The following is a 24,244-nucleotide window of genomic DNA, read 5'->3' as shown; positions in this document are numbered from 1 at the left end:
ACCAATCAAATGTTCTTGAGCTGTTCCATGTGCGTTTTGATTTCCGCAACCTAAACCTTGATATCGATTCTAGATTCTTAGAGTTTGTCGTGTTACAGGTTACGTTTGAAATACGACATAGAACGTATCACTGTTACTGTACGTGAAGAGCTCAAGAACTATCTCGAAGAAGCCCTATCACCTACAACAGATGTTGATGCTGAGGTGAACAAATATTTTGATGCCCTACCATCTTCAACAACATGGGGCGTTGCTGAAAACATAGTAAGTTGTGAAGATTTAGCGGTATCACCTTCAAATAATGGCATCAAGGAGAACTAGCTGAACAAGCACAGCCAGACTATTGATGGCACAAGAGCTTTCGATAACAATATCAATGATCCGCAAGATGGACTGAATCTAAAGGATTTAAATGATCTTGCCCTATCACTTTCATGAAATATTGAGTTTGGTCCAGAGGTGACTTAGTCCTTTTGGTTCCTACCGATCTCAGTTAAGTCTATCCCCTTCTCCCTGATATAGGAGCAAGAGTAAGTATAGATTTAAATTGTTGACGCTTGATTCAAAAAAAAAACGAATGTTAAGATGAAGTAAGTGGTGGAGAAACAACAAGGTGATGAATTTTTACCCCCCCCCCCCCCTGTGGTAGCAAAGCTCCAACCATGCTTTACAACTAAGGCTTCTTTATTTGTAATGGTTAAAGCCAAAAAAAAAAAAAAATATTCAAAAGCAAAACCTCTCGATTACAAAAGTAATATTGTTTACAATTGCTCTAATTTCACTTCATTCCAAGCCTCTTTGACAATTGTACTACACACAGACGACATCATTTCACTCACAAAGAACAAGCTTAGTATGTCCAAACACTTTTAAACGATTTTGTAGAACGCTAAAAATTGCAAAGAACTGATTCACAAGCTTGCGATCTATGAGATTAATAGTATGAGTAATGATATTTAAGAATAAATGCTAGTTAAATATATCTTATTACCACAACCCTTATGATTACATTTATCTAAATATAAGATTATAAGTTTATTCCATTGACTTTATTTAATTAATTAAAATAACTAATTATTAATAAGATAAATCCTATTTATACATCAATAAACCCATGACTTTAGAGCTCACATACTAATAGCCCTATGATAAGAGTCTGCTATGACATTAACGGTGTCATCGCACAGGAGGACTCTACAAGAGCTCTACAAATCTATCTAATGCTTATAACTCTTTAAGCCTACCAAAAAAGTACATATCTCTGTGCAGTCTTGCACCCATGACACTTGATCCCATGTCACAAAATCATTGCCTTTGTCTGTGTCATAATCATCAGCACATTGGCCGACATTCGCTACATAATAAAACTTGACCTCTTCAAAATGGACATGCGCAAGAAGCAAGCACCTTTGGCTTCACCTTGCATCAATGAAATCTTAATGCTGCCAACAGTGACAAATCCAAGCACTTGTAGTATCATTTTGGTAATGGTACATCAATGTCTGACAAAGATTTTGTTCATGTCATCAAAGTAAGGCCACTTTTCCCCGCTTTTAGAATCAGTCTTACTTTCCTGTTTACGGCAAAAAATTAAGTACTTGTCAACAACTTGGGAAAAAATGGCGCTGCAATATAATACAATGTAATTAATCTCATCAATGCTAGAATAAAAAAACAAACATAAAGATGCACAAGGGCATCAATGTCTGACAAAGATAGTGTTCATGTCATCAAAGTAAGGCCACTTTTCCCGGCTTTTAGAATCAGTCTTACTTTCCTGTTTATGGCAAAAAAGTAAGTACTTGTCAACAACTTGAGAAAAAATGGCGCTGCAATATCATACAATGAAATTAGTCTCATCAAAGCTAGAATAAATAAACAAACATAAAGATGCACAAGGGCTATTAGAAGTCCTCTGAAACATATGTGCTTGCATTCATCTTTATTCCAAAGATAATAGTCAACTCCAACGGCATTAAGCAAAACATATGTTAAGAAGAGTAACAGACAAACACTGGGCAATATGCAACTGATTCTTTGCAACTGCACTGCTTTAATTCATTTTTGACCATTGGCCGGAACCAAAGCTCGCTTCAATCTTATTTCCAGCCGATGTGAATGATTATGTTAACAAAGCCCCAATACTTTTGGTTGGAGATTATAGTCCGAAAGAGCAACATGTCACAAATAGCATTTGAAGCTTGTATCAAAGGTTTGGAAGTCAACAAGGTACTTTACAACAGGAGAATAGGTAATAATTGCTGGAAATACAGTAGACATATGATTGTACACACAAGTATGTCCTACATACACACTAAAAGAGGAAGAAGTATATGCTTAAATAGCACCAACAACAGAAATGTGTGTGAGCTATTGGAATTACTTTCTCAGTTCATTAAACATTAAAAATCTACTAATATTTCCAAAACAATGATTTGACAAGATACCACACTTTTCCTAAGGCAAGGCCCAAGCCATAATGGGGAAGACATGTCCGTTGTTATAAAACTTGGTATCATAATGAGGAACAAAGTCAATATCCAGCATGCTGACTAGCGCAGCAAACAGAAAAGACTATATTCATTTATGTGGCTTCCTATTCCACAAGCAAAAAGCCAATTAACCAACTCATTCCCCAGTGCAGGAGTTTCTTTGCATCTAAGCTCCTATCTCCTGTTTTGTTGCATCTCAAAACATTTAAAAAGGGCTAGTACATGATCCTAGTATACTGAACCACAAGAAACAGCTAATTCCTACTTTATGAAGGTGCATAATCAACAAAAGCATACAGGTACGAGCATGTACAATACATGAGGATAATATTTCAAACTTGACCTCCTTTTGACACAATCTACATGAAAATGGATCCCTCAGTCTGGTGGAATAACCTGGTTAGGCATTTCCAATTTCTTGTGCCATTTGAAAGTTTGGTGTGTCAATTAGATGTTGGGAGAGTTCATTTCCCCTGAATGTTCATTCCTACAAAATCCATACGTGCCCAATTCTGGAATGAAACCGCAAAAAGCCTATTCCAATTACACAGGCCAAAGACAACCCCCCCTCCCAAAACAAAAAAAAAAAAAAAAACTTAAGCCTTTGAAGAACATATTATGTATTATTGTTTTCACTCTTACATTTCATTGTTAAAAATCTCACATTCTCCCATATGGTTCTGGTTAAAAATCATGTCAACTATTTTAGATATGACACCTAGCTACTTTAGTTAAATTATGGGGCTATTCGCAGTATTCCAAGGGAAACCAGCTTTATCAGAACGATTAACATCATTGGTGATTGTCTCAAAGAAAATTGAAAAACAAAAATTTGAAAGAAAATTTATCCAAATATATCTATCGTGTTCCATAGACTTAAGATGTACAGTGTTATCACTTTTCATAATGTTCTCCAAAAAATAAGGATTTTCAAGATATATCAGTTCATATTTTAATCAATTAGCACTAATTCATGTCATTTTGACTTCCCTAGCAAACTGTAGAATAAGGACATGTATTCTGATCCTTTTCCAGTAAAAAACATATCTAGCATCTAAACTTGCAAAACAGCACATAACTAAAGAAATAATGGTGCAAGGGGGAGTAGAAAAAGGAGAGAGTGTATACGATGCTAGGGCCAGTTCAACTTGTGCTCAACAAATAGACACCTTGCATAACAATAAAATGACAATGTTATGAAAGTAAGCCAACTATGATCCAGATGGACGCTTTCATGATTGAAACCTACCTCATATTTCTGAACCAAAGATGCCCACAGAGATTTGCATTGTCCTGGGCTTCGACTTATTCCACCAGATAACAAATTGGAAGATATTTCTTCCCAGAGAGCCATTCGACCCTTGACAACTTGGAATCTGTTATGAAGTTCCCCACGCATTCGAATTAGCTTTTTGATCTCTTCAGGCTTCCATTTGTTCGGTTTCACAGACTTGGAAGACTTAAGTTCCGATTTTGGTAGGCCTGAATCAAGCTCACCGCTGTCTATTTCTGAATTTTCATAGTGTTCCTTCTGTAACTGCAAGCTGGTATTACCTTCCTCCAACACATTGTTTGTTGGTATTTGTACAAATGATTTCCAAAAGTTGTCTGATTCTGCACCATTTGAAGAGAATGCCTCCGATGATGTAGAAACTGAATTAGCTTCATCCTTGGACAGCAGTTTATCAAAATCCATCTCATTATCTGCAATCATCAAAAGTCAAATAAAGGTTAAGAAACTTTAGATCATTTGAGAAGAATTGAGGACAGATGACCAAATCTGCTAGTCTGGTACTATATCATAGTCACTAGGTTGATAAACAGTAGTTATAAATCAACTTTAACACATAAAGGCACATGGAGTGCAGATATCTGCACAAGCATAAGAACCAGAAAAGTAGTTTATGGTCAAATTTATTCAGATTGCTGAACATATCTTGCCCTTGTTATAACCGTCTCTTATTCTTGGCCTTTCTAATCGAGCATAGGAAGAGAGACCTCTAAATAGCAGAAAGCGGCAGAAAAATACTAGTGATGGTGGGCCAACTTTTATGAAGTTGATTGACAAGACACTTTCCATGATTAGACTGCCTATTGCTATCAGAAAACGTTGACCAGAAACACAAAGATGAAGCAGCGAAATCTGGCCGTCAATGCTACACCTCAACTCAACAGATAAGCCTTTTCAAAACCATTTGAAATTGGCAGCAGTGTTCCAGCTCTTTCATTCAGCTTGGCATAAAGCTAACTCATTTGTCCGCCACAAGCTTCACCATTTACACCACTTTTATTTCCTTTCCTTCACGAGAATTGTACTTCTTACTAACATATACATGTCATTAGATTTTCACAGTTGACAATAGTAAATGCCTCCTACATGCTGTGTGAGAGCAGAGCCAATCATAAAGCTTGTGCAGACAGAACATGCATCACTTTCTTTGATAAGAAAAACAGAAAAGGAAACAAAACCTTCTAAATCTTGTTGCATGATGCTTCTTAAATGTGCATGGCTGTCACTGTCATCAACCTCCTGTGCCCCATTAGGTCGTCGCTTTCTTTGATGCCCATCAACTGCTTTTCTCAATGTTGAAATTCCTAAACCCACACGTGACCTTTCCGATAGCTTTCCATTTATGTCATCAGCTAGGACTCCTGCTGGGTTTTCTAAAGCTATTGCAATGACTTCAGGTCTTTTGCTACTATATTTCCTAACTACTTTTCTCAGAACTTCAGAAACAGTCCTCTCCATGTGAACCAGAGGTGAGTTTACAGGACAACTTGATAGTGCAGCATGTGCAGCTTTGTGCAGTGCATCTAAAAGTTTTCCTTTGTCAAGCCATAAGCAACGTGTTGTAATTTTTATCTTCCCTTTTAGTGTTTTCTCCGTTAGACTGTTTGAAGCCTGGGGGCGTAAAATTTCCATACTGCAAGAAAAAATGAGAATTATCAATCTTCCACTGCAAGTTAAAGAAAATTAAGCCTTTTCAGGTGTGTTGCACAGTTTACCTGATGACTATAATACCATCTGATGCTATCCTAAGTCTCTCATCAATGCAAAGCTCGGTAGATGTCCCAAATGCTTTGTCACCATCACTATACATCAACTGCAATTTCAACAGTATGTAAGCAAAACTTAACTGTTAAAACATCTGGATTATGTGAAAACTGAAAAGCAAATCCATTTTGATTACAGGGTGCAACTATTTGTTTGCTTTGCAGTGTGTTTGTACATGTGTTAGCAGGTTTGAAAGAGATAACCACCTGTAGGTTTTCTTTCCCCAGGGAAGTGAAACCATTAGATAGAACTCTTCTGTTCCTCAGGTGTGAGACACCAAGCATCTCTCCATTCTTTATGACCTGATTTGATAAAATAGCCATTAACCAGACTCTATGAAGCTACCCGACAGTAGGTACACACCAAGCCTACACAGAACAGTTAATGGCACATAGCAAGCTGCACTACATTAGAAGAAAATTACTGTCACAGGAACATTTCTTTACAAGTCCTGCAAGAACTTTTTGATCCTTCATCCACCTTATAAAAGTGCAAGGACTGGATTTTCTTAGGCTAACAAACCATCAGCGAAAATCCGTTACATTTGCTGAGGATGGTTCTCATGGTTAATTGTGCTGTCAGTGCAAGACCATGGTTAATTGTGCTGTCAGTGCAAGAGACTATGTAGAAAGCAACCTTCTTCTTGATGCTAATATCACCTAAGTAACACTAGGAACAGTGCTAAGCAACAATAAAATCATTACTTACCACAGTATGCCGAATGCCAGTTGATTTTCCCAACAATTCATGCTCTTTTAGGAATAAAAGCTCCCCATGAATGGGTAGAAAATGTTGTGGCTTCACAATTTTAAGCACTTCATCCTTCAAGAACGAAAGTCAATTCAGTGTTTCATGACCACACAAGTTTAAAGTCCAATATTAATAGAACAAACTAAAAAAGGAACATACAGTAATTGCTATCAATGTTATTCACAAATCTCGTAGTTACCAAAATGTTGAACAAAAATCACAAATGAAAAGACAAAGACCTGCGATGCTTTACTACATCTCAATTACAACTATCCCTAGTATCAAATCATATCAAAAGGAACTCAAATGATACAATCATTTCTCAAACTCTAAAAAATGACAGCACATAAAAGATGAGGTGCTCTGACTTAGATCAGTATCAAAAGTATTTTTTTTTTTTAAGAAAAAGAGGCAAAAAAAGATTTCTGCATGATGATCATCTTACCAATTCTTCACGATGAGCATGACCAGACGAGTGCAAGTACTCATTCTTGCCCATCACAATAGCTGACCCTATTTCTGATATACGATTAAGCATTTTCATCACCCGAGTTTCGTTACCAGGTATAACCTATAATAAATCATATAAACAATGAAAACCACAAATATATACAGCAGAACCTTGCAGAAAGATTAACAAAAAGTAAAGCTTTAACATGACGATTTAAATATCCAACCAGGTCATCATTGTACAAATACTAGGCAAACAAAGACACATCTGAAAAGGGATGGTAACATCTAGCATGTCATCTGAAGCAATCGACATCTTAAAAGGAACTTAAGTCAGAAACGCTGAACCAAAAAATTGACTAAAAGGTCAATGTCAACATGTAAGGTATGTTTTGACACAGTCGATAACTTTTTCATGTCAAATTTCATCCGAGGAAGTGACAAACTGCCCTCAAAATTAGGATTCAAGTTGAAAGGAGGAGTACATATACTCCAGTTTGAACAGATGACTCAAAAGTTTGCTTAGCCAGAGTAATTCATTCAACAACTCTGAAACTGCATCACGTTGCGAGATATACTAAACTCAAATCAACATCAACCCTGTTGCTCCATCAATAGCTATACCGAAGAAAGCCGCATCAGACATAGTTAGTATAGTTAGGTTCCCAGTACACCGCATCCATAATAATGACCCCTCAACGAAATGACAATTTTCCGAGATTTTCACAAAAAAAAATGTGTATGTAAGAATTCGTTCTCTAATTAAACCGGCCGCTTCATGATATTATTATGATACTTATGTCACCACGGATGTGTTGATATCTGCCATATCTAAGCCTCCTCTTCCTTCTTTTTCTTCTTATTCATTTCCTTTGCATGCTCACTTTGTTACCAGAAGAAGATTAGCAGTTATCAGAATAACAAATGTTTTAGATCTAGAACAAATATAGATAATCTGATTACTCAGAATAGCATTTCAAAGCAAGCTCAGACACAAAAGACACAAGGATTTTTAATGTAAAGATTGCAAGGATTGTAGCCTGATATTACCTAAATCCCCACTAAAACCTTAAGCCACAGTTACAACCATTTCATACGCAAATCTCATTGGTGATTTGCGGAAACAGCTCCAGAACACATGGGTTTCCACTCAACTAAAATTTTCATCACTTGTTTCTTTCATTTAATTAGTCTAAGGAAACTATTTACATGCCTTAACTTAGAAAGACTCATTAAACATGTATAAAGCACAGGTCTGAAATATATTTGAAATATCCACCATGAAGATATTTCACATAATTACTCATTTCTATCTAGATGCCTATAAAAGCAATGCCTTGGCAGTTCAGTTTCCCATGCAGACACACTTTCACATTCCTATCAAATCCCTGTTTAAGCCCTCATCAGCATTTGTTGGACAGCTTCCAAATTGATCTTTGCCAGGAAGATATCAATAATAGTCTCCTAAAACCTCACATTCTTCCTTGTCTACAGATGTTACTATATCTACATCTGTAATTGAAGTATCCAAATCAATGGATTTCTATTGTTATACTGCACAAAAGGTTTCCCCTGCAAATCACCAAGAATGTGTCATTTTTAATTCCAATCAATGTAAGTCTGACAGAGACTGGCAGTGACATCTTTTATTAGGTAATGTTAACCGGAAACTAGCTGTAACATCTTTTATTAAATTCAGTGTATTACGGTCTTTCTATTTGGGGATCTAGTAAAATCATTGCAACTGCAGATAGAACAGTTGATACTACATCTCCCAGTGATATGCTGTCCAAATTACCCAAAATCTCATCCCACTCCCAAGAAGAGGTACAAAAGCCCATTCTTAATTTGTATCATGCAATTCAGTTAGTTATTAAGACTTCCTCTTCCTCCTCCTCCTTTCTTTTCCCTTAAGATTGCTTTAATTTCAAAAAGCACTTGACACAAATTGTATAGTGTAGTTATTTTCACCACTCAAAGTCATTACTTCAATTAGTTTAAATTACAGCAATAAATTCCGTGCATCAAATTTCTTAGATCTCCTCTCATCCTATTTTCTGATCATATTATTTAGACATTTTCAACCATCTAGAAAAGCATATGTGCTGATACATTTTTTTTAGGCCAAGTGGAGGGCAATCACTCATGGTTAGTCTGTGTATGAGAAATGCAGTTTGTCTGAACTTTCATTTAGCCTACGAAATATTTTCATTAGTTTGCTTTAAAGCTCCATCTTTCGTGATATCTCACCAGTCTCATCAGCTAGCGTGCTTATGGCTGGTGGAAGCTAGATAAAATTCGGCACTGAACATAATGCATTTCTGAGGTATGTCAGGCATGTACATGATTTATTGGAACATTAGTTAGAGGATTAAAATACAGTGGCACCCAAAGTGGCTGAAAAGCAAATACATCTGCTAATCTATATCCTTCAAATAGATATTCAAGCTCCAAAGAGACTTCCATAATTTCCTACAAACATAGTACGGTTAATTTCTTCTCTCCATGAGCAATGCACTTAATATAACCTATTCAGTGGACTCTTTATAATATTTCACTGAGTCTCATTAGCTAGGGTCATTGTGGAATGTGGATGTTGGATATGGTTTATGCACTGAACAAAATGCAAGTCTCAGGTTGTCTTTCATGTAGGCATAAGATGCGTGGATTTATTATAGGGTTAAAAGGCACTGGCACCCAAATTGGGTAATTATGCAAAGATATATTCACATCTATATCCTTAAATTGAAACCAAAAGCTCCAGAGAGATTTCCATACCTTCAATTGGACTCAAAGTTCCAGAAAGACTTCCATAATCTTTTTCCTCAGATTAGGTTGATACTTGAGGTTTTCCTTTTTTTTTTTTTTTGGTTGGTTCTTTCTGCTTTTTCTTTTTCTTATATATCACTAAGTAACCTACAAAATAGACAAATGATCTTATTTACTTTCCCATATCTTTCGCATCAATTTATTTTTCTTTCTCTATCTATTAGTCTTCTCTTAGCTCTTCCTTTCCTTGCAAGATATTCATTTGCCAGGACTGTAGTAGCATTGCAATAACCCCGAGTACAACCCCATATCTTCTTTGACAGGATTGGTTATAATTGGACGGGCATAAATCAGGAAAAAGTGGTAAAAAGAGGATTTTTTAAGCTATAATTATACAATTTGTCAGTCATTTCAAATAATGTACATGAAATAATACGAGACTTTAAAACATATGATCCAAACAGTAATTTCTCTTTAAAATGAAAATCATCCAATGCCTTGCACCTAATTGCTATTATTGCAACAGTTGCATGCAATACAAACAAATTATTCTGGAAAAATCCTTTTTTTTATATATCATTCTCCCAACCTTTTCATCTTCTTAAACACCATTTTATCTCACGTACATTGGATAACAAAAATGCTAGAGTGAATGATACAAAAACATTTCCAACAAATCTTCAATTCAAACGGACCCAAGATATCTAAATGAGTAAAAGTAGCTTCAAATGAAGGATCAAATCTATAGATTCCACTGAGATAATGTGGTTTAGAGAAGATGAAGTAAAATACCATTCCAAATTTGAGGTCAAGAAACATTTATGAAATTATAAAAGACAAAATCATCTGATCAGATCAGAAGCAGAAATACTTTTCAAAGTAACTCTAACTTGCATGCCCAGCAAATCAAGCTCTGAAAAATTACCTTAGCAGAATACAAAATCAAATCCTCTTGTGTCAGTTTGAGTGAATGGCTACTTCCATATGATGCAAGATTCAGTGCAGCACGTGGTTCTGCCTGACACAATAGGTGCACTTACTCAAATGCTACATCAGAAATTTGGATGAACAATAAAAAATCACTAACGGATGATCACAACTAAAAAAAATCAACGTAACTTACTTGAGAGCCAGTAGTTACAATGAGTAAGTCTTTGGGTGAATAAGAATCAATGTCTTCCACTTTCACCTATCCATCACATGTACAGTATGAAAAGCAAGAAAGCGGTTTCTTATTATCAAATTGGTGATATAAGGCATTAGGATGGAGGATGATGGGGTAGCTATGATTACTGAACGCACACTCTTGCATCATCATATTAACCTCCAAAATCTAACACATCAACCAAAAACAAAAGTACCAAATGGCAGCAATGGCCACACATGTTGGATACTACAAAAGGTATATTCATGAGTCAAGATTGACAGGTGATGCATGTCCAATTTAATTACCAACATCAGCAACTTAATACTTTTGGGGCACTAATCATCTGCACATCAGAATTCACTTTTTCAGGCAAGCTCACCGAAAAATGTTCACATATTGATGTAAGACATCTTGGTAGTGTAAAAGCAACCTGGAGTCTTTTCAAAACAAGCAAAATTAATCCTATCAAAGAGAATATGGAAAACCACATATATGGATTGCTCATATTTCATTTCTCTGGAGAACAAATGTAACACAAACAAGCGTCATAAAGTGATTACCAGTGTTGATGGATCAATAGGTGCCTTTCCATCTTTCCATGCAGCATCCAGATATGTCCTCAATGCCATTCCAACAAAAACCTGATGTGCTGATAAAAATTATGTCTGTCCCTCAAAGTAATGGGCAAGGACTAAAAAATCTTAGAGATCTTACCAATTTTCTGCCGGTCAAGTCAGCTGCAGCTTTCACACTTCCGAGACGATGAATATTTGATGCAAATTGGGTAGTGATAACCCTACCTTTAGCAGCTGAAATACGACGCAACAATGCATCCGCTACAACAGTCTCACTAAGTGTCCTTCCAGGCGAGAGTACATTCGTTGAATCACTCATCATCTGCGATTGAATCGACCCAGTTAATTCACTTCAATAAAGACAGACACTGAGTTAATGTAGCTAATCAGTCCTGATATCTGAACACTCCACTTTGTCGGGCATGCTTTACTGGCAACAAAAAAGAATTGCTCTCATTTTGTGCTCTTTGAACATGATTAGAGTTTTAGGCATTAGATTTTGAAATTATTTCTTGGATGATTAAAACTTTTTTGAAACCTTTCTTAGTGAAATCAAAATTCTGTTCTTCGTTCCATGGAGGTGCCACTTCAGATGTATCCTACTGTTTTTGACTGAGGACTAAGCAAGAAGACAATCAAAAAATATAATTCATAGTGTTTGGTTGTAAGGAAAAGCATGAGTTGTATTAGCGGTTAGCTACTTTTCCAATGGTGTGTGTTTGGTTAAAGAGAGAATTATAAAAATCTCCTGCACATTACAAAGCTTTCCTACATTTCATATCCTGCAAAAATTGCAAGGTTTTGCTCAAAAAGATTCAGTTACACAGAAGAATCATAACTACCACTAATCACCTATTTCTCCTAATTTTATTTCTTGTCAAACTAACATGCACAAGGAAGTAACTTTCTCTTTCCTATACCTCATTTTTCTGCACTTAGGTTTCCTGCATAGATTTACCACTATTCAGACATAGCATGTTTACCAAACGATGGAGAGAATGCCAGCAAGAAAAATCAAAAGAGAGAAAACAAAACATAGAGGAGTCACAAAAGACGCAAGGAACAGAGAGGATGAGCAACCAGGAATTTCAGCATTGGTTGAGCCTTCTTCCAGCAGTAGAAAAGGAAAGAGGGCAGGGGAACAAAGAAAAGAAAAGGAACAAAAGAAAAGAAAAGGATAAGCTGTAGTGATGCTTTTAGGTGCGTGCAGGGTGCTTTCTATGGGTTGTCAATGTGAATATGCTATGATGAAGTGGTGCAGTGTTGGAGCTCTGTTTTGGGAGTGTGTGCCAGTGTGGCGTTGAACCCCAATAGGTGGTGATGGCCTTATTGGTTGAATGGTGATAAAGACGGATGCTGTGGTTGTGGCTGTGGTCTATGCAGCTCTGTGCTGGTCTTGGTGGACATGGCTGTGCCAAACTGACATGTGCCGCGTGTAAGAGTCATAATATGGAAATTAAGAATGGAAGCAAGGAAGAAAGAGGGAAAGTGGAGGAGCAGCAGACACTGCTGCACCAGATGGCAAGAAGTGGTAATAAAAGAGGAGAGATGAAGTAGAGAGGATGATACAGGAGGAACAGGAGAGTTAGGTAAGCAGAAAGGATAAAGAGATGGAGGTCATGAAAAGGAGAGCAGCAACATTCAAGGGACTGAAAGCAGAGAAATATATGGATAAGTAAACCCTAGAGGGACTAGAGGAGGATGGGGACAAAAAGGAAGGGAAAAGGAATAAAAAAGAAAATACAAAGCCAGCCCAGAATTTTACCAATATCCTGAAACTCGATAATTTATCAAAACTAAGAACTTTGAGTGCCCCAGAGTGATCTTCTTAAAAAAATTTAGTATGTAATCCAACTGTTGAATAAAACAAAAAATCGTAAGAAGTTAGCCTGTTAGATAAAATTGCTATTGATCAAGAAAATTATTGATTCATACTTTATACATACATTTGGATTTGACTGCAGTCTATTAGAAGTTTATTGTATGACATAGACATTAGGTTTATTTAAGTTGTCCCCAATATTAACTGAAACTCTCCGTTATATATCAATATATGGCATGCAGAAATATCTACAAGCTCATACCAGAAAATTTAAGTACTCCTAGGTATTGGATACACTTAATTAAGGGCTTGTTCTCGGTTCATTATTTTAGCTGATTATGAATTAGTGATTTTAGATAATTAATTTTGTGATGTTCTCGTTTTGTTTTTGTATTCAGATTATAGATTTTTTAATAAGCAAAAAAGCTAAAATCCATAATCAACCGAAGAGTAGCTTTTGCTGATTCTGACTGTTCTCTATAATCACTTTCCATATCAGATTTTGCAAAATCTAAAGCAAGTGAGAACAAGGCCTAAGTAATACTACTGAATTAGCACATTGAACTGATATTATTCATCACCAATAAATGGCTGATGTATCTTTTACTAAGAAACATGATGATCACATCAACTGAATGCCCAGAAAATATAAGATAAGAAGTCCAAAAAAATAAAGACATCTTCAGTTAATTATCTCCCATAGGTTCCAATTATATCCATTGATTTGACTTGCTTTAAGTATAGGTACTTGTTCAGCAAATAGGAACTAAGAACTTAAACTTTCAAAAACTAGAACTGAACTTAAAAGGTACCAAAAATATTGAAAAATAATAGTGATGATAGGTTTTTAGGTCAAGGAAGACCAGGAAAAAAAAAGATAGAAATCCAGTAAAATGTCCAAATGTCCCGATAGGATAGAATTTCGACAGCAACTGTATATCCCCTTCTTACCCATCTAATTTGAATTTTTAAATCCTAGATACCCAACGGCTATATATTTTCAGCAATGGAAACGCAAAATCTGAAGCTCTAAGGTGCATTCAATGTTTCAGAAATGGCCTAGTGAGGAAAAAAATATCATGCATTCTGTAGAATCAACTTAAACTATAAAACAAAAAGAAAAAACAAAAGAGCTTAATGATAATCTAGTGCTTACCAAGGTAACTCCTTCTTTAGAAAGCTCTTCTAAAGCTCCACGGTCAAATACTTTCCCATCTAATGGTGTCTCATCAATCTGTTGAATTTGATAAACTTGTTAACCAAACGTAACTATTCGGAAAGAAAAGAAAGACATCCACCAAACAGATACCTTCCAGTCCCCTGTGTGAAGAATAGTACCATCAGCACAGCGAAGAACCAATCCACAACAATCTGGAATGGAATGTGTAACCCTAATCGGTTCCACCTCAAATGGCCCAGCAACAAATCTCATTTTTGTTTTAAATATCTTGAGCCTAGAAGGAATAAAAATCCCAAACTCCTTCAATCTCTTCTTGATAAGCTGCACAAAAACAGGAAAGGCTACTGCATTTAACATTAGCCAGCATAAATTAAAAGCATTAGGTTTCAATGTGATATGATGCATCTCATGAAGTAAACTAATAAGCACTATTATGATATAGTGCAACTCATGAAATGATATTATGCATCTTGAAATGCCAAAAAGTGATCCACGCATCGCAACAGCAGATTCAGGAATCAACATCAGACTGGCATTGCATGTTTGATTTAATAACAGGATTAGACAGGATTACTTTCCAGAAGACTAGTGTGCTTCTCATAACAGGATATTTTTTCTAATACAAGTAGAGGTAGCAAAATGGGCGGGATGGGCGGGATTTGCTTGGGTTTGTGATGGAACCGAGTCATATGGGTTTGGGCCCAACCTTACCCATATGTGTTTTGGGACTAACTTGGGCGGGATCACTTTGGGATGGGTTTAGATTGATCCCGCCCAATACCCAAATCTATTTTCTACATATTTTTTTTCCTTTAATTCATTTTTATTTTTTATATAATTTTAATATTTTTGATTTATTAAATTTTTTTTAGTTTTATTAAATAAACATGCAAGTGCTTTATACTCAGGATTCCCATCAAAAATTGGATTAACAAATAAAGGAAAAAATAGATATACAGTCATATTCCAACATATATCAAGATGGCCAAGGTACTTAAGGTGTTGAATATTTATCCTCATCATTGTCCAAAGATGACAGGTCAAAATTAACTGAAATGTTGAAAATTCTTGTGGATAATGACTAGGAAAACTACTAGATTATATTCTCTAGTATGACTATAAAAATTGTTAAAGATAATTTTTGAATCTAAGACTCCGTTTGGATTGGCTATTTTTTCAAAAAATAAGTTTTTCAAATACAATGTTACAGTAATATACAATAACTCAAAAAACATCCCATCCATATTAGTATATCAAATATTCCAAAAAAAATTTATAGTAAAAAATTTTCATATACACTGTTATAATAAAATATTTCAAAAATATCCCCCAAAAATAGCTAAACCAAACAGAGCCCTTGTTATTTGAGCCCAATGGGTACCCAAGTATTCCCATCAATTAATGGGTACAATTGGAATTTGTCCCATTTTAAACCCAATATCAAAATCCAATACCCATCCCGCCCAAAGTACCCATGGGCATGGGTAACCCATTGGGACTTGGGACAAATTGCCACCTCTAAATACAAGTAGCCAGTTTTTTTTTCCTCCTCTCTTGCACCAGATTATTAACAGGCTATGATGAAGATAGAGGTATAAGGCTTCAGGACTCTGTTTATTGGTTTTTCAACAAGTACATGCATTCTTTGGCAAATAAGCAATGTCCCCATGTTATCAGAACCAGAAGTAAATCAAGATACATAATAACATGCCAACATCGTATATAACGTTCCCATGTACATGGGCTATGATTTTATCATAGAAATGGGTAAATAACAAGCACAGAAGCCAACCATATATAGGGTAGTCCGGATTGCTCATACAATCCAATGTGATCACATAAGTGGAATGAACGTTATGAATAACGGCAAAATCATTTACATTTTACATATCTCATATCTTCTTATCTGGACAACTATATATGAATGAGATGCAGCAATTCTTGAAGGTCATCTAACCACATCTATGCATCTCATGTCATAGGTGTGGCAACTTACACATAAAGCGTTTGAATAGAAGAAAACTTCACATAATTGTAAAATTCCTGTTACAAACCTCCATTGTAAAGGAAGATGCAAATATAGGCGTGCGTGCATCCAAAGCAGGAATTACCTGTTTCAGCAAACAAAACTGATGAATGAGAGAGAATTATGTCATCAAATAGATATGTTTACATAGGAGGATCATTTTCTAATATTGATAATAAGTATAATGGAAGAGAACAGAATGATAGATGAAGAGAATGTAGCCTGACTCAGGATACTATTGCCCTTAAATTCAGCAGGGAATGAGTCCTAGCAGTGTTTCAAGTATTTCAATTTAAGTTAAAATTTTCAACTATCTACTTGAAGCAGTTTATTGGAACTCTAAATGAAATGAAATTTTCATGAATAATTGATTCCAGTAGCTGAGATTATGTATAGCCAATTGCATGCATTGCATTTGTCATTTTCCATTCCATATGAGCATAGTACTACTAATGTGTTACGCACTAAATAACGACTTGTTTTCTTTGTCTTGAAACTTTGATGAACTGCAACAGGAAACAAGTTACTTAACCAGCCTCAGGCAGTGAAAATAATGAGCTCCATACTGACCACCACAATAGAAAAACTAAAAGTACCTCAAGCTAATGTTGCTTCAGAATAGAACCACATTCAATGAAGGAACCTCACCAGTTTAACCATTCAAATTACTAGAAGAAGCCAAAGTAAATCAGCAAGGGAGAACCTTTAGTGACAACCTTAAGACAAAAAAACTACTTTCATATAGCATCCCCTACATTTAATTGTTTATTCTCTTAAAACTGTCTCAGTTTAAAGAGACTTGTCCATTTAATGAGCAATAAAAAAGAATTTCAAACAATCAGAAATGTTTATAAATTTGAATGACCAATACAACACAGAAATAATTCAAGAAGCTGAACAGATCTTTACCCAAGGCAACGCACCAATGTGGTCTTCATGACCATGGGTTATTACAACTGCTTCAATTTTGTGGCTCCATTTCTTGATAAACGTGGTATCAGGTATGATTTTCTGGACGCCAAGCTCATCATAGCTGAAAGCATAGCAAAAAACCGTACATAATCAAATCAATTCTCAGTATGCATGTAACAAAACAAGTAATCTCCAAAAAACACAAAGAAAAAACAAACTTTAATTTCTCATGTAAGGGGTCTTTTAAGGGAATGTATGATGGGAGTAAAAACTCTCCATTCCCATTTTGCAGAGGGTTCACAAGAAAATAAGAAAAGGGAAATTGGTTTCATGCCTAGGTGCAACAAAAGAAGCAAATTTACTATCAAAGTACTCCTTCACAGCTGATGTGTCCAGCTTAAGCAATTCCTAAGATACAGAATCAAAGAGAGGTGCATGAAAACAAGTTACTGATACTTACCCAGGGAACATCACACCAGCATCGATCAAAATATACCGATCAAAATTTCCAACAAGCATGCAATTCATTCCAATTTCTCCCAAACCACCAATTGGAAGAACACGCAACGGTGGGCCATCAGAACCTTCATAGAACTGTTCCATCTTACGTTGAACAGAATCTTCCATACTTTTTCGAGGTCCCTCGGCTCTTCCTCGAGATCTTTTACGAGGTTCTCTCGACCCACCACGTGAACCTAACACAAAACCAGCAATTATGATATGCACCCATAAAAATATATATATCAATACACCCTTATAAAAATTTAAAGGTATCTAAATCCTCTACATGTAAATTGGACAACCAAGCAATAAAAACTGAAAATTTCCCAAGTGTGGTTACATTTCGTGTTTTCCTCTTTTCTATATCTCCGATTTTAACAAATAAAACCAGTAATTCTGTTTTCTGCAAACTTTTCTTCCTAAATGACATTATCATACTAAATAATTTAACACTTATTTGCATAAAATGCAATAACAGAAAGGGTAAAACACAAATTTCTTAATTAGACAGAAAATAGCAAGAAATAAAAATCGCAACAAGAAAATAGAGCAAGGCAAACTAAAACATAACAAATACTGCTTCATCCTGAGCTAACAGCACTAAAAATTACAAACCCTATGGAAATATTCACTGAAATTAAGACAAAAAGATAAGAACTTCATTGCTTGTAAATTTTACAGTTCATTACCTATAGTTGAAGTAGAATGCGATGGTCCACAGCAAGAAATGCATTGTCTACTAGGATTTGGGTTAGCTGCTAGAAATAGAGAACCCTTGTGAGCATAAGGATAGAGTGAAACTGCACTGAAACTGATAGCAGCCATGTTTTCAGTCGAAATTAAGTAAGTTCTTCCTGTTCAATTTCTACATAAGTAGAATTTTATTAATGAAAGTGCATTTAGAAATGCGTATTTGATCTGAAATTGGAATTTGGGACGAATTTGGGACGAAGGTTTTGGGAAATTGAATTGAAACCCTAACGAGAGAGCCTTCAGAGTGTTTGGAGGGCCTTAATAGGGGCGGGAAATGGAGAACAAGAACAGAGATATGATAGAGAGAGAGTATGGGTAAAATATCTTATTTATATTCTTGTTTCTTAGGAGTATCATTTTCGGCTATTTATTATACTTCTACGTATTATCAAGACTGTTTGGATTGGATGAAAGGAAACAAAAGGAAAGAAAAGAATATCAATGGATTAAAAAAAAAAAGGAGTAGAGGAAAGTGATTTCCTTTCTTCTTATTTCGATTCGGTATGGAGGAAAAGAAAAGAATTGAATTTTTGTTTGAATTGAAGAAGGAAATGAAACAATGAATTGTTAATTTATTAAAAAAATAGAGAAAATCATCATTTAAAATAATTTAAAATTATTTCAATTAATTTAGTTTCATTTCTCTCCATTTTCGCCCACTATTAAGTGAAAATGTGAAGACTCGAATTTTATTTTACTTACTTTTATTTTATTTTACTGACTTATTTAATTATTTATTTATTCGTTTACTCCAATTAATTTATTTCACCCATTTTAATTTCATTTGCATGGAACACTATCCCATTTTATATTTTTAAAAACGTTTGCTAGTAAATTTAATTTTTCTACGGCTCGATTAATGAGAAATAGTGAATATACGTTTTTCGAGGCAAAATTCGGTCCAAGAGTGCAGTGGTCTTGTAGAATTAAGAGTGATCAATAATAGACTAAAAAAAGTTAATTGAGAGATTAGAGGTAAGTGACTTAAATTAAACTCAAATAGAAGTACTAATTGCCCACTATTCATTTGTTGACTTTTTGTACTAAAGTACCTTTATGTCACTTCTACCTTTTCATTCCATCACTTCACCAACATCACACACAAACCCTTTCTTCCCCTCCCCTCTTGGCCGACCCTTCCTTCACCCTTTCTTACCAAAATTTCAACTAGCTTTTCTTCCATTTTTTATCCAAAAACACACTCCAAACTTGCTCATTTTCTTGGAACATCACTCAAGCTTGAAGGGAAACTTGAAGGAGGAAGGAACCTTAGTGGTTTAGAGTTTAAACTCTAGTGGTTTGTTTCTTCATCTCTTGGAAGTAAGGTAACACCTCAAAACTCTTATTTTTCCTTTCAACTTATGGTTAGTTTAGTTAGTTTTAACTAGTTAAGCATTGGGTTGTTGATCGGGTCAATGAACCTTGACTCTAGGTAGATGTCTTGAGGTGGTTTCTTAGGTAGTGGTCTTGACGAATTATTGTGTGTTTAGTTGTTTGTTTGTTTTATGCTGTCCAAAATTTTGCTGGTTGATTCCCTCATGTTAATTCTGAATTTAGTGGTTATTTTGGTGCCAAAATGCTTGTTATATATTGGTGTTTATGTGTGTCAATTATCTCTCAAAAAGTATTTCATTTGGTTGAATTAAAGTTGGGTTAAAGTGAGAATGCAAATCTGAAAAATTTCTGATCAGGATACCAGACCAGTGTGTACGTATCAACCCATAACTTTTCGTCCAGGAATTGAAATCAAGTGCTGTTTATGACATCTAAAACTAGATTCCGAGGGCTTTCCAACGGTATAAAATACACCTTCTAGTTCGTTTTCTATGAGCCGTAGTGAACCGACAAAGTTGACTGATTTTCCTCACTGTTTTCATCCGAGAAACAAGCATAGCTGCAGTTTGTAGCTCATTTTCACCCATCTTATAAAACGAATTTTGAAACAGTTTCTTCTAGTGAATTTTGGAATTTTGACTCTAGTTTTCAACGCCGCAAACCATGTGAAATTTTGAGTTGTGTAGCTTTAGTTATGGCCATATATTTGAAACTGTGTCAGGCACTCCAAAACTGGAAATTCCGTGAACCAGGTCCCAAAAATCAGCTTTCCAAAAACTGTTGTATCTTGGTATAGAAAGGTCCGAATTGAGTTCCGTTTATTGCTTTTGAAACTAGATTTGGAGTTCTATTATTGATATAAATTTCAAGGGCTGATTCTATTTCTATGAATTTTGCGAAATTTCCAAAATTTACTGAAAATGCAAGACTGTTTTGCTCTGTTCTTGCTGGAACAGTGAGTTGGAGCTAAAATTTGAATGATTTTGGATTTGAATCTAGGAAAAGTGTCTTCTAGAGAGTTTTAGTACATTAAATCTAGTTTCCAACGGTATAAAATTTCTAATTTTTGGACTTACGAAACTCGAGATATGATTTTTTTAAGTAGTGTCGCACAAAGCCAGAATTTTCTGGTTTCAAACAAAATGCTCTTTTAAGAACTCTCAACTTTCCTCTGAGATTGTTAGTTCATTTTAACTTTGATTTCATGGATGGATACAAGGTCTCTTGGAACATTAGACCTTTATTTTGAATCTTGGTTCCCAAAGGATTAAACCTCTCCTGATGTGTTTTCTTGGTTGCCTAACTTTCTTAGTTAATTGCACCTCAATTCATGCTTGAGAAATGGATTTCAACCCCTAATCTTATGCCCTTGATTTTCATGACGTTGAACTCTAAAAATGGAGCGTTTTAGCTAGAGTAATTCTTGGAGAATTTCACTAGTTTATACTCGAAATTTGAAATCTTTAGCTTTAAAATTTACTATGGAAATGAGTGAAGTTTTGATGAATTCTGACTCCATTAGTTTAGAAAATGTGAACGCTCCTTATATTCTAAAACTTAGGCGTAGGACTAGAAGTTTTGAGAGATAAAAATCATCTTCCCTTTTTTCGATTTTTGTGCCAAAAGTAAAAATGGTACTTTCTTTTGGAACTGAGGGTTCTTGCTAAGACTTGACTCGAAAATGACTTTTGAGTTTCCTTTGAGTATTATTTCAATGATTTAGCGAGCAAGGCTCCTTTAACTTGACTCGAACTTGTGACCTTGAAAGTGGGTAGCAAGAAGATGTTTTTCTTATTAGCCTTAGTCGAGTACCTAGCTAATCATAATTGTGCATGTCTCAGGTGGTCACGTGGACGCCGAGAAGCTTGTCTGACCTCTCGCTTTTGCTCTTGTTTTGCCCTTGACTTTTGGTGAGTATCAAGTGCATGTTCAATGTTACTATAATTGAAATAATTTTTGTACAAGTGCTATATGATACGTGAACTTGTCAAGGCGAGGGTGTACTTTACCGCCCTCGTCTTCTATCTCTCTCTCTCTTGATTAAATGATATTTGTTACATGAATGTTTGTGATTTGCACTTGTACCCGAACATGTTTTAACTCGTGAGCACTGAGCGGCAGCATATACCACACCCTATTCGGGTGGGAGATGCCTCTCATACCGACTCAGTGCTATAATCGATTCTCTGAGCAGCAGCATGTACCACACCCTAATCGAGTGAGAGGTGCCTCTCATACCGACTCAGAGCCATGAACAATTCTAAGTCGGTTGAGCGTTGTCTCATCGATCAATTATACTTGTGGGGACACCCCAACCTATTGACTAATCTCGTAACTCGAACCGGCTAGGGTTTGGTCGAGAAGTTTGGTGAATCATGGGAAATTTTATAGCTTGATCTTTTGATTTCTTGCTTGGCATACTCGATTAGTATCGCCACCTCATGCTTGTTTGGTTCCGGATCCGAGTGGGTGCTATGTTGGATAGAGGAAGTAAGTGGAGCACTACGGTCTTGTTGTTACTTGAGTTGATAGAGAGTCAACCCCGGATGGCTTGAATCGATCGAGACATGGAAATAGCTTCTAAGAGCTCCTGTATCCTTCCATGTGTATTTAATTCCTACTTGTGTACTCAAATGAAATTTCATGTGAACGTTGCTTTCAAGTATATTATTTGATTGATTAGTGCTACTTGCTTGCGTGCTTGATTTTCTTGGCCTCACTGAGCATTAGCTCATCCCTTTAACTTTGTTTTCCTTAACAGGACTTGGAGGTGGAAGTTGGTGATTCTAGACTAGCGGTTTTTGGTGAAAGCTAGTATATCTTTTGTATGTTATGGGAGACATTTGAAGTGAACATTTTGTTATACTTGGAGATTCTGAATTGTAATTATAAATGCTAGCCTTTGGAGTTTTGGCCTTGTATATTCGAAGTATTTCTTAATTAAGTCGATAGTTAATTTGTGACTCTTTATTAAGCTTGAATGAGTGCGTGAGTCCTGACGAGAGTTGGGCAGGCGTTCAGCTGATATTCTAGGGTTCGCCCTAGGGAGAGGTGGGAGCATCACAGAAAAAGTATAACTTAACAAAATACTTAGACTCTTTCCCTCCGTTTCCTTCCTATCCTTCCCTTTCCCTTGCTTTCCCTCACCAAAATATCAATCCAGAATAGAATCAAGTGTAGCTTGGTCATGTTGTTGAAGTAAAGATGAGTTACTAATAAGCGTCAAGAGTTAAAATTGCAACAAGTTCTTAATTTTCTAAGCAACAATTAGCTCGTGAGAAAAATAACTACAAAATAAATTATAGAAACATGTATATTAAAGATGAATAACATTATTATAGGGCGACTTCAACGTGAGAGCGTGTCAAATTACATAAAAACCCATTACTTTCAATTCTTCATTCTTTCTAATCTAAAATATCAACTAATCAACTTGATCCCTTAATTCATCCTTTCCCACCATCTTTAGTCCTTGACTTCTAGGCCTTTCCTTATCCTTTTCATTGCTGCCACTAACTAGATGTAAATGTTGGTTATTGTGGTGGTTGTGGACCTTGTGGTGGTGATGTGTGTGGTAGACTAGTGGAGCCCTTTACACATTTGTCTCCTTCCTCATCTCTTTCCCTAATGCCCCATCTGATGGTGTATGGTGATTCTGGTGGACAGTCTTAATGATGATGTGTATGGTAGATTGGTGGAGCCTTTTTTCTTCCATCTCTTATCATTGTGTACCTGATGTTGCCAATCAGATGGTGCATGATTTTGATAATGGTGGTAGCAGTGGTTGGGGTAGCGATGGTGTGTGGTGAGCTAGTGCTGGTGATGCTCTATGGGATGAACTGGTGGAGATGGTGGCAGTAGTTTTCAGGTAGTAACATAAGCGAAGGATAGAATAGGAAATTGAGAACAAAAAGAAAAAAAATGTGTGCTGCCATGTTGATGGCACTAGCATATCTTAATTTACTTTCATATTTTGTAGCAATGCTGATTAGAGATACCACAACATCAAGAATGACTAAAAAGTAACAAATCATTTATGGAGTAGAAGCTTGCCAGTGGACTTCATATTGTCAATATAGAGATTCTATACTCAAATAGCACTAAATGTAAATTTATTTAATTACATGTTAATTTTTATCTCACTATTTGTGGATTATTAGTTATATCGTTTTACAGTTAAAATTTGTACATAGTGTACCCACCAATGTGAAATATTTGTAATCATATCAAAATTAGAGAAAAACACCATATTAAATGAACTTATATTTATATATATACACGCACACACACACACAAGGAAAGTACACGTGCGTTGCACATGTTTTATTGTACTAAAACGGCAAAGAATTAACAAAATGTAAATAGAAAAACTTATTTTAAAAGTTACCTTTTCTATGGAGCCATGTTGACTAATTGTGTATCTATTTTTTCCCCTTATTACTGTTTTCTCTTCAAATGATCTCTAATCTTTTCATTT

At 35.6% G+C, this 24,244-nt stretch overlaps 1 protein-coding gene across 5 annotated transcripts; it reads right to left on the bottom strand.

Moving 5' to 3' along the window:
• Positions 1 to 1,044: 1,044 nt before the first annotated feature.
• LOC113765508 (ribonuclease J) lies at positions 1,045 to 18,704 on the bottom strand. Of its 5 annotated transcripts, none has more exons than XM_027309723.1 (17): positions 18,369 to 18,704; positions 17,639 to 17,873; positions 17,176 to 17,299; positions 16,295 to 16,351; positions 14,370 to 14,561; positions 14,217 to 14,294; positions 11,378 to 11,560; positions 11,224 to 11,304; positions 10,640 to 10,705; positions 10,442 to 10,534; positions 6,743 to 6,868; positions 6,256 to 6,369; positions 5,754 to 5,849; positions 5,499 to 5,596; positions 4,962 to 5,416; positions 3,742 to 4,196; positions 1,045 to 1,573 (listed from the first exon to the last, which is right to left on the bottom strand). In XM_027309723.1, exons 1-17 carry the CDS (start codon positions 18,502 to 18,504, stop codon positions 1,496 to 1,498), a joined length of 2,667 nt encoding a protein of 888 aa, XP_027165524.1. In that variant the 5' UTR covers positions 18,505 to 18,704; the 3' UTR covers positions 1,045 to 1,495. The 5 variants fall into 5 exon arrangements, with proteins under 5 accessions (XP_027165524.1, XP_027165521.1, XP_027165522.1 ...); XM_027309720.1 differs by having other exon boundaries at positions 14,370 to 14,584; positions 17,190 to 17,299; XM_027309721.1 differs by lacking the exon at positions 1,045 to 1,573 and adding an exon at positions 1,610 to 1,777.
• Positions 18,705 to 24,244: the final 5,540 nt, after the last annotated feature.

Source organism: Coffea eugenioides, chromosome 3 (genome assembly GCF_003713205.1).
Source record: "Coffea eugenioides isolate CCC68of chromosome 3, Ceug_1.0, whole genome shotgun sequence".
NCBI classification, from domain to species: domain Eukaryota; kingdom Viridiplantae; phylum Streptophyta; class Magnoliopsida; order Gentianales; family Rubiaceae; genus Coffea; species Coffea eugenioides.
The sequence above is the reverse complement of the archived record's forward strand: the minus strand, read 5'-3'. Positions and strand labels throughout refer to the sequence as shown.